Here is an 11518-nt window from a genome sequence, read left to right as displayed (position 1 = left end):
CCATTGCATTGAGTGGTTCTTCCTACTTCTGATCGTTGATGACTTTAGTAGGAAGATGTGGGTGTATTTTCTTTGGGATAAAGCTGAAGCTTTTGGAAAAGTTTAAAAAGAAAAGAAACAAGATCTAATAAGTACAAATTAAGGAACAACTACATTGATAAAGTTGTTCAAAATCTTAGTACATCTACATTGATTAAATTATTAAAAATTAGCTATATTAATTAAGTTTTTTAAAATATTAATTAGAACAGCTACATGGATTAATTTGTAATGAATTGTGAGAGAAGGCAAGAACATTTATTGCTCTCAAGAAAACATTATGTTTATTTGTGTGTGTGTGTCATGCATGCACATGTGCATCAAAAGGAAAGCTCACCTTGGAAATCCAAGGCAAGTTCTAAAATGTTTATTATGTATATCTAACTACGTATAACCTTTTAGTTTTTACATTTACATGGTTACTTGCATACTTTAATCAAACATACTCTTATAAATGTGTTACTACATATTTTTCTTTTAATTTTAATAATCGAGAAACTAAGCTATTTAGTGTTATAATGGAATGGCTACCCCCTCATGATCAACTATCTTGGCAATTATAAATATGAAAACTTAATTCTACTACAAGATCACAAGTATACAATTTTATGAAACAATGATTCTATCAACAAAATCTCATATAAATACTTAGAGCATTCAAACATAGTGCCTTTTTCCTTAGTTTTGATGCCCATTACAATCCCAACCTATTGTTAAATTTATATGAATTTTTTTAAATATCATTTTTGGCTATTGTAATTCTGTGTATCATAACTTAATTTATCAAAAGATTAATAGTGAGCATCAAAACAAAATTAAGTTTTTTTCAAGGAGGCTTATTTCTTAATTCCCACCCATGTATGAAGTGCTCACTATTAAAGATCTTTTATTTCAAAAATTAAGATGAATACAATTCATTTGAATTTTGAACTATGTTAAGATCTCGATGGCCATTTGTTGTTTTTAATTGAGACATGGATTGAATGATACAAGCCATCATTGATAATGATTATAGACATAAAATCATTAATTATAAACTTCATTTAGTCTCAACATATTGGTGTGTCATCTATTAATGGATTACGAATCACACATAGCTACTCAAAGCAAGTGGGGTGTTTCATCTTAAATTAACTTTCAGACTTTTCCTTTAAGTATACGCTAGATTTATGAAAATTTAATTCTTAATGTTTGAATTAATTACTAGCTAGTCGATGCTACATAGATTTCAACAAGACAAACAACATATTTTATGCCTTGCTTTGAAAACCCTTTGTTTGGAAGGAAGAGGATGCATGATGGAATGTGTGAACTTTTTAAACACTAAGAATGTATCGAGCCATAAGAATCATGTGTAATAGGGTCCATGACAAGGTGCAAATCTACAAATAAAAATATGCACCTTGCCTTGCCTAGCCTAGTCTTGTAAATTGTCTTCATGTAAAATCATGCTACATGACATGTGTACCATATTTGTTGAAGTTTCCAGAAAATCCAAAAAGTAGAATATGTTTAAGACCACTCTCAATTTTAAAGCCATTCTTTTGGAGGGCACATAATGCTCATTTCACCCTACATGCAATACTATGTACATCACTACATGCAACACTAATAATGTGAAAAAATCACACTAATATAATATTCACAAAAAGTTTGTGTATGAAAGTGGGGTAAGTGGAGAATGGAGTATGCTCAAAAGAAGAGATACGTGAAGTCTTGAAAGGAGGCGAATTAACTAAAACTGGCTCAAAGTACAATGATCGAAAGCACTTAACAAAGTTATAGAGAAAGAAAATCTTTTACTTTGAACAAAGAGAAACAATATGTCTTCCTTTTTTTCTTAAAGTCACATGAGAAATGGGCATTGTTAGCATGCCTAAAATCAAAGATTGAGAATCATATAATTATTAGAGAAAGAGAATCGTTAGGAAGAGAAATGTGGTGTGATTATAGCATCATATGGTGAGAGGAGAGCACCACTTGGAGAACTTTGTAAACAAGTAAATGTGTTACAAGAGGCTTGCTTTATTTTAGGTGGAACAAGGGATGTGACTATGGAGAGAGATCACGGAGAGAGAGAGAGAGAGAGAGAGAGAGAGGGATGTGACTATGGAGAGAGATCACGGAGCGAGAGAGAGAGAGAGAGAGAGGGGATAAGAGTACACACTATATGGGTTAGTACTCAACTACTACAACATAATGTGAACCCGACTAAATGAGCTGGTACTATAACTATGCCAATCTCTAGTAATCCAAAATTGCTGTCACACAGCCTGTCATCCCATTGGCCGCATATCACCCATAATCTCACCAACCATACCAATGGTGTAGATGCGAAAGCTATCACCCAGGCGGGTCATCAATGTCCGTCGCATAGCACTAGTTGAGCTTGATATCTCAACACTCCCCCTCGATCTCAACTCCACACACTGCACTCCAAGTAAGCTCCTAAACCTTTTGAGCATAGTACTTGCAACCTGCAATTGTTGCAGTCTTAGTCGGTCCCCATACATCTGAATGTATGACATCCAATGGCGTTGCACTGACATGCTTTTCATGTGGGAAAGCATGTTTGGCCTGCTTACCAAGTTGGCATGCTTCACATACCTTATGCATACCGTTAACCTCAAACTTTTGCAAACCTGCAACAATATTTTGGGCCTGCATAGACTTCAGTCGATGTACATTCACATGACCAATGCGCTTGTGTCATATGTCAATATCTGCAATGACACCTGTTCCATGCGCAAACATGGCTGCCTTTATCTCAGGCATGTTCACATCCAAAGTAAACATCCTGCTATTTATGTTACCCTTTGCAAACTAAGTGACACCTATTTTTGAAGTCTTCCATAAAACATCCTGAGGATTAAACCTCACTTGCAAACCCTACTCAACCATCTATCCAACAGAAACCAAGTTATTTGTAATATTCGAAACATGAAGTACATCAGCCAAGTACTTCATTTTGTCATCCTGCATAGACAATGGCACTTTACCAACATGCCCAATCGGATGTGCAGTATCATCACCTGTTTCTACATCACCTAGTTTTTCCATTTTTTGTATATCTCTAAACCACTTAGCATGACTGGTCATGTGGTTAGAGGCGCCAGAATCCACATACCATACATCTAGAGATCTTGACACATCCCCTGTTTATGGAACTAAGCTTGTGCTGCATCACAAACAACTGCTCTTCTATCATCACCTCCATGTTTGCTAGATGATGCATAGTTTCCTTGCTCTGTAACTTCCCATTTGTAATGTCATTCTGCTTTTTGTAGCAGTCCTTTGCCATGTGTCTTGGTTTGCCACAATAATAGTACTCTATGCTATTTGTGTTTTGATTTCTTTGCCAACCACCTCGGCCTCTTTGGCTCTCCCTACCTCTAGACTCGCCTCTTCCACTTGTGTATGATTGCTGATGTGAATCATTGGACTGTTGTTGTCCAGAATTCTAATTTCCTTGTCGGCCACCACCTTGGTCTCGACCACGGCCTCTACCTGTGCCTCTACCTGAATTAGAGTAGAAGGCATGTTTCGATGTGTTCTTGCTTTGTGAAGAAGAATCCTTACCTAAAGCCTTTTCTTCTATGATCAGCATAGATATCAAGTCCCGAAAGTTGGGAATATTCTCCCTAACTGCAATGGAGGTCTTGAATGGCTTGTACTCTTTGCCAAGCCCATTCAGACAGACACTCACCAAATCATCCTCCTCCCCACTAATACATTGATAGACCCAAGGGATTCAACAATTTCCTTAATCTTTAAGGCATATTCATTGATGGACATACCTTTCTTTTCCACAATATGCAACTCTTGCTTTAACTGCAACTTCCTTGCCTTTGTGTTAGTCTGGAACATCTGAACCAGATTCTGCCATGCAACTGCTAGAGTGTTTGCATCCTGTATGTGTCTTGCCATAGTATCTGTGACACTAATTGAAAGCCAGTACATGACTTTTCTTGCACCCTGATTCTAATCCTTGAATGCCTTTATATCTGCAGGAGTGGCATTCTCCTCAGATAACTCTGGAGACTCCTCATTGTCTCCTTCAACATAATCCCAAAATCCTTTACCCATTAGGAAACTGGTTATTCTGAACTTCCAGGCATGGAAGTTATTCTTATTCAGCTTCTCACTAACAATCTGATTAATTCCGTCAGACATGTTTTTCTGCAGCAATCAATGCATTAGTAGGAATTTTTTAAGGTCATTTTTGGGCCTTGTAAGGAAGTTTGACCGGAATATTCCCTCCAAAAAGGGGCACCGGATAAAATTTTTACAAACGAACTCCAAAATTGTCGGACCTCACATATTTAGATTCTACTCTTCAAAAGCTATCCATTGATATATAACACGATAGGGTTCGGAGAAGGGACAAGATAGATACCTAGAAGATTCCTTTTTGCCTGGGGAAGATTCACGTAACAGGGACAAGATAGATACCTAGAAGATTCCTTTTTGCCTGGGGAAGATTCACGTAACGTGAATCTTCCCCAGGCAAAAAGGAATCTTCTAGGCACGTAACAGGGACAAGATAGATACCTAGAAGATTCCTTTTTGCCTGGGGAAGATTCACGTAACGTGAATCTTCCCCAGGCAAAAAGGAATCTTCATACCTAGAAGATTCCTTTTTGCCTGGAGAAGATTCACGTTACGTGAATCTTCCCCAGGCAAAAAGGAATCTTCTAGGTATCTATCTTGTCCCTGTTACGTGAATCTTCCCCAGGCAAAAAGGAATCTTCTAGGTATCTATCTTGTCCCTGTTACGTGAATCTTTCCCAGGCAAAAAGGAATCTTCTAGGTATCTATCTTGTCCCTGTTACGTGAATCTTCCCCAGGCAAAAAGGAATCTTCTAGTGAATCTTCCCCAGGCAAAAAGGAATCTTCTAGGTATCTATCTTGTCCCTGTTACGTGAATCTTCCCCAGGCAAAAAGGAATCTTCTAGGTATCTATCTTGTCCCTTCTCCGAACCCTATCGTGTTATATATCAATGGATAGCTTTTGAAGAGTAGAATCTAAATATGTGAGGTCCGACAAATTTGGAGTTCGTTTGTAAAAATTTTATCCGGTGCCCCTTTTTGGAGGGAATATTCCGGTCAAACTTCCTTACAAGGCCCAAAAATGACCTCAAAAAATTCCTAATGAAATAGACAACTTTTGTATGCAACTTGTAATATAGCAGTATCTCCTGTAAACTGCTGCAGCATAGCGGTACTTCAACACAGCCTCTATGTCACCAAATGTGACCAGAGTACATGTACATACACCCAATATCAACAATACATATGCAAACCCTGTCTACACTTCCAAAATGCATTGCTGCACTGCAATAACCAGATTTCGAGCAGAAACAGTTCTCCACTAGAACTTCCAGAAAACTATCAAAAATACCCTACAGTGATGAAACGGGGCTCGTAACGTGCCCAAAATGCGAATTTGGCTGAAAATCTTTATCCAAGATAGAACAGTATACCTGCCTTCTTGTAGCTCCGCTCCCGCAAAGATAGCTTCTCAATCGGTGAAGGGGTGTTGTACCTAAACCAAGAAGGGGAAAGAGATGATGGTGCTCCTACTCGTATAGTACGGCTTCCTTCCTTGCTTGTTCTTGCCTCTTTCTTGCCTCCTTAGTTCTCACATGAACCAGGCGCTCTGATACCAAAAAGAGAATGTGGGGGAGAGGGAGAACTTCAAACCCTAGCAAGCAAACACACACGCACACAAGAGAGAGTAAACCCTAGCAAGCAAACACACACACAAGAGAGAGCAAGAAACAAGAGAGAGATGGATAGCTGAATTTTCTTCTATCTTCCTCTTCTCTACTCAACCAACATAACATAAAGATAAGAGTACACACTATATGGGTTAGTACTCAACTACTATAACATACAAGGGTCAATCTATAATGTGAACCCGACTAAATAAGCTAGCGCTATAACTATGCCAGTCTCTAGTAATCCAAAATGGCTGTCACACAGCCTGTCATCCCACTAGCCGCATATCTCCCATAATCTCACCAACCATGCCAGTATGTAGATGCGGAAGCTATCACCTAGGCAGGTCATCAATGTCCGCCGTAGCACTAGTTGTGCTCGATATCTCAACATACCCCCAATTTTGACATGTATCCAAAAGGAGGGTAGAAATGCAGAGGTCATAATAGTGAGTAGAAGTGGTAAAGCAGATGAACTAATAGAAGAGGTTAGAGAAGGAAAAGGGGAGTTAAATCTGTAGAATACTAATTGCAAAAGGCAATTTGCAACTTGTTATTTTGGTTTAGGCCTAGCAAGGCCTTAAAGTGTTGACAAAAAAGTATGATTATGTCCATCTTTAGAAAGGAAGAGGCTAGTATGGGGTAAAGAATAGGGTTACTAATATGATTTGCCCGTGTCTCACACAAGTGGCCAAGATGACCACCCATCTTGATCTCCTAGATGTCATGTAGATGTCTCCTAAGATTGCATGTTCATCCCTCTTAGAGGTGGCCAAGATGGCCAACCGAGTGTAACTATCCTTAGGAGGTGTCACTCCTAAGGTGGCTACTTTAAGGAGTGGTGAACGGGCATGGGGAATGTAGTTGAGATGTCTCACTCTTTAATCTTATGATGATGCTTCTAGTTTCTATTTTCTCACTTTACCTAAAAAACATAATACTTTTTATTTTCTCTCTTTACCTAAGAAAGGATAATACCGAGGAGAGGAATGCAAAAGCTTGTGGGGTTGGTACTCGACAAAGAGGTGGCCAACCTGATGCTAAACTTGGGAAAGTGTATATATGTGTCTTCAAGGTCCAAGGACAATGGAGTATCTACCTCCTCCTGGTGGTTTATTAGGGCTCTTGGTGTTTCTCATACACAATTCTAATTGCTTCCTTGGCAATTCACGTCTTGATCCTATAGTATTGTAGGAAGCTGCGCTAGCATAGATCTGAAGCTATGGAAGAGGTTGGATGCTCCCTTCTTGATGAGCCTCTTCTTCATGAGGCCTCTCCGAAGCATGCATTGGCTCACGAGGAGGCTACCCTTGACTGTTGGGGGAGGCCTGCCCGCAATGGCAGCTCTCTTGGCGGCTGGAAAGCAGCCATGTTCTTGCTAGGTAATTAAGTATAAACACCCTTTCTAATTTTACCCATAAATCCTCCTTGTTAGCCCACTCCTTGCTAGATTGTTGGCTAAAAGCGAATTATCCTTGTTGAATCATTACATGTACTCCATACTTAATCCACTCAAGTTGCCAATTCATTGATTCTGCTGCTGCTGTAGCTAGTTTAGAAATATGCTACACAAATTCTTGTTGCAGGCATCCTTCCGACCAAAAGTTGGCTTTGTTAATCCATTGATTGTTTCTGGCAAGCTTTCCTCTTGATGGCCTTCGAGGACAACTATAAACCCTTGTTAATCGACTGCAGGTGCAAATGCTCTCCAGTCTCTGGCCATTTCCGGGTGCACGGTGAACTTGGTCATCTTTTTGGTAAAGGTGTTGCAGCAGGACAATGCCTCAGCTGCCAACGCCATCACCAATTGGATTGGCACCACATTTATCACCTCTTTCATTGGGGGCTCTCTTGGCGATGCCTATTTGGGTCGCCTGTGGACTTCCGTCTTGTGTCAAATCCTCTATGTAGCGGTCAGCCTACTATCAACAACATTTAGCCTTAATTTTGTTATTACTGTCTAACTTGCTCGAGTTTAGCAGCTATTTAGCTCTCTTGTTCACTTCACCTCTTCACTTTCTTGCTTGATTGTTCAGGGCTTGATACTCTTCGCCATATCCGGCAGCATGATAGCACGCCAGGCTATAGATCCTTGTATGCATGTGCCCAACTGTGAGCCAACCCCACCCTCTTCTTTTCAAGTCAGCCTCTTCTACATAGCCCTTTACATGATGGGGTTGGGGACTGGCTCGTTAACACCCAATGTAGTGTCCCTCGGAGCTGACCAGTTCGATTCGCCGAAGCAGAAATCGACATTCATTACCCTGCACATGGCATCTGCAAATGTGGGGATGCTGTTATCGACGAGCGTGATTTCCTATGTGCAGAATGTCGAAGGGCAGTGGGTGGTGGGCTTCTGGGTCTCTGCATGGGCTGGCATTTTAGGTTTTCTCTTCTTTTTGGCTGGCATGCCAAGTGCTCGGCAATTCAATGCGGGGAAAAACCCCCTCTTCAGAATTGCTCATGTGGTGCTGGCAGCTGCTTGCAATCGGGGAGCTAAGATCCCTCCAAAGAATCTCACCATGGATACTGATCCCTCACATAAGACACCAAGGGTTGGCATCCAAAGAACCCCTAGCCTGAGGTAAATAATGCTTTTCTCTTTCTAGCTTCTTGTTTTGATCAAGTAATGCATCATGTGAAAAAACCATGTTATATCACATGGTGTCATGACTTCCAACCTCAATTCTATGCCATTCCTCTGCTTTCCATTTTGCTTCTGGGGTTCACATTACTAGCCTGTTAATTTTGTTGTCAGGTGTGATCATGGGGTGAGCACTTGATGAGCACGGACATTCAACACTGCTCCTCTATCCTTCTCAAGCTCTACCTTGCATCTTCTACCCATCACTTTTATCACATTCTGGGCTTGGGATTGGCAAGATGTCCTCTGCCCATCACTTTTATTAGTGGTTGTTGAGTATGGACGGGCATACACAGGCAGCTCTCCGAGAGGCTTTATCTGTAAATCTCATGGTATTGGGACCAGTGGGCGCATAGCCCAATGGTGAGAGCTTGTGACTTGGGGAGGGGAGGTCCCAAGTGGTATTGTGGCTGCTTTTCTCTTTCTAGCTTCTTGTTCTGATCAAGTAATGCATCATGTGAAAAAACCATGTCTGATTTGCATAGCTCTCAGTCACATGCTAATGACTGCCCATCCGATGGTATGGTTATATCACATGGTGTCATGACTCCCAACCTCAATGCTATGCCATTCCTTTGCTTTCCATTTTGCTTTAGGGGTTCACATTACTGGCCCATTAATTTTGTTGTCAGGTGTGATCATGGGGTGAGTACTTGATGAGCACAGACATGCAACATTGCTCCTCCATCCTTCTCAAGCTCTGCCTTGCATCTTCTACCCATCATTTTTATCACATGCTAGGCTTGACTTTGGCAAGAATGGATGGGTGTTCATCATTTCTCGTCCATGGGAAGCTGTCCTTTGCTCATCACTTTTATCAGTGGTGGATGGGCATACATAGAGAGCTCTCCAAGATTCGCTAATTATTTGTAAATTTGGGGGTGCACTACTAAGAAACCCTATGTATCACATGAGTTCAAGGAGTATTTTAAAAACCCCTCACCTATGAACTTTTTATGAATAAAATGACCCTTTTCTCTTTATGGACTTACGGGTTTTTTTTTTCAAAATTGATTTAAAAAACCCTTTTTGTAAATGTATTTTTATAAATTAATCTTAAAATTTTGAATTAAAAAACCTCTTCATTTGAACTCACGTGCTATACTTACATATTTTTAGGTGAATCCCCCAAGTCTATAAATCTCATGGTATTGGGGCCAGTGGACGCATAGCCCAGCGGGGTGAGAGCTTGTGACTCGGGGAGGGGAGGTCCCTAGTGGTATTGCGGTTGCTTTCCGACCACATATTGTAATGCCTTCAGACAGAAAGACCAAGAAACCTTGCAACTATGGAAGGATCTATCATGGAAATCTCGTGGTATTGGGGCCTTTATATGGTATGATCAAACCACATTATTATGGGATGACTTGCAAGAGGGCACTTGCAAGAGGGATGCCATAGAAATTAGCTGGAAGATGATGTCTGGGCTCTTATGTAGCTCCATGTCCTTTTGGATATGTCATAACGTTGCTGCTCTAAGCATGGTGATTGCCCATGGGGTCCTGCATATCATATGAAATGGCATGAGATGGAAAGCTGGGCTTTTCTGTGGAGCACTAGACTCAGCAACAAAGACATGAAAGCTTGAAGTTTAGTCTTTGAAAGTGGTTGGATAATGCGAGTCACACACACAGTGAAGAAAAAATGTAGAAGTTCGCATAGAAACCCAGAATCATGTGGGCCCTAAATTCTTGCTTTGTGGGCGTTGCAGGTGGTTGGATAAAGCAGCAGCAACGGGGACAATTGAGGGAGTAAGAGGTGGGCAAGAATGGAGCAGCCATTGCACAGTTGAACAAGTGGAAGAGGTGAAGAGTGTATGCCGGCTGGTGCCCTTCTGGCTGTGTGGCATCTTGGTGTCCTCAGTGATGGCACAGAAGGGCACTCTCTTTGTGCTGCAAGGAACCACCATGGACAACAAGGTGGTGGGCACCCTCCTGTTCCCACCTTCCTCCATGGGCTTGTTCAGCCTCACAACTGTGGTGCTGGGTGCCCCCCTCTACTCATGGGTGATCGTGCCATGGATCCTGCGCTGCAGAAAGCACAGAAAAGAAGTGTCTTCAATAGAGAGGATGGGAGCAGGCATTGTGATAGCCATAGCTTCGATCTTTGTAGCTGCCATTGTAGAATCTCAAAGGCTGAGGATCGCCCACCAGAGGACGGAGACAAGGTTTGCTGATGGCAAGGCTTTAAGCGAGCAGGTGCCCATGAGCATTTTTTGGCTCATCCCTCAGTACATCCTCGAGGGATTGACGACTGTTTTCTTTGCATGCGGGCACATGGATTTCAACTATTCTTACTCCCCCCCAGACATGCGAAGCCTGGCCACAGCCATATCCCTCTCTGGCTTCGCCCTAGGTAACTACCTCAGCTCCTTCATCGTGCAAATCGTCACCACTTCCACTACATGGATACCCAAGAACTTGAATGAAGGCCACCTTGATTACTTCTATTGGCTTCTAGGTGGCATTCTCTTGTTTACCTTGGCCCTCTTTGTGGCCTTCTCCAAGTGGCTCAGTAGACAAACCCTCCCTTTCCATGAGAAGGTGAATTTATATGTGGACAAGCATGCTCATGATGAAGAGAATCTGGGTAGTGGGATTAATCACTTGATGAAAAAAGCTCCAAGCAATATATAGGCCAAAACTCAACAATGCCTCGTCCAACTACATGGGCAAGGCGTTGATAGATTTTATAGCTAGATTTGGAGTACCAAGACATCATTCCCTAGCCAACCCTATTGTAAATATGTTCTTAGATTATGGGCAAGGCATTGATAGATTTTCCAGCTCCACTTGGAGTACCAAGGCATTGTCGTCATATTTTTAAAGTTCTTATTTAAAAATTAATGGAAATTTCTATGTAATCAATAAGAGAAACTTATAATAAACAACCAAAAATTTAGGAAAATCTTCCACCTTTAAGATAGATAAAATGGACCAAATTAATAATGACATGTTTACACTTTTAATATATGTAGTAAGATACATGCATGATTATCTCATACCACATGAGGGGAGGTGGTACAAACACTAGCCTAAAGCGCTAGTAGCTTTGCCTTTACCAAAGTAGGCAATTTTCGTCTCAGAAAGGGCCTTCCAAGAAATGTCATGTTATC

General features: G+C 41.1%; 1 protein-coding gene across 1 annotated transcript; it reads left to right on the top strand.

The window, feature by feature from the left end:
- Positions 1-6837: 6837 nt before the first annotated feature.
- On the top strand, positions 6838-11259 carry LOC147614422 (protein NRT1/ PTR FAMILY 8.2-like). Its single transcript, XM_086780960.1, has 4 exons — positions 6838-7141; positions 7455-7672; positions 7796-8343; positions 10115-11259. The coding sequence occupies exons 1-4, from the start codon at positions 6982-6984 to the stop codon at positions 11037-11039; spliced, it is 1851 nt and encodes a 616-aa protein (XP_086637086.1). The 5' UTR covers positions 6838-6981; the 3' UTR covers positions 11040-11259.
- Positions 11260-11518: the final 259 nt, after the last annotated feature.

The sequence above is a fragment of the Cibotium barometz genome, chromosome 42, assembly GCF_041138505.1.
Source record: "Cibotium barometz isolate CiBa-2024 chromosome 42, ASM4113850v1, whole genome shotgun sequence".
Lineage (NCBI taxonomy): Eukaryota > Viridiplantae > Streptophyta > Polypodiopsida > Cyatheales > Cibotiaceae > Cibotium > Cibotium barometz.
This window is presented reverse-complemented; position numbering and strand designations above follow the sequence as displayed.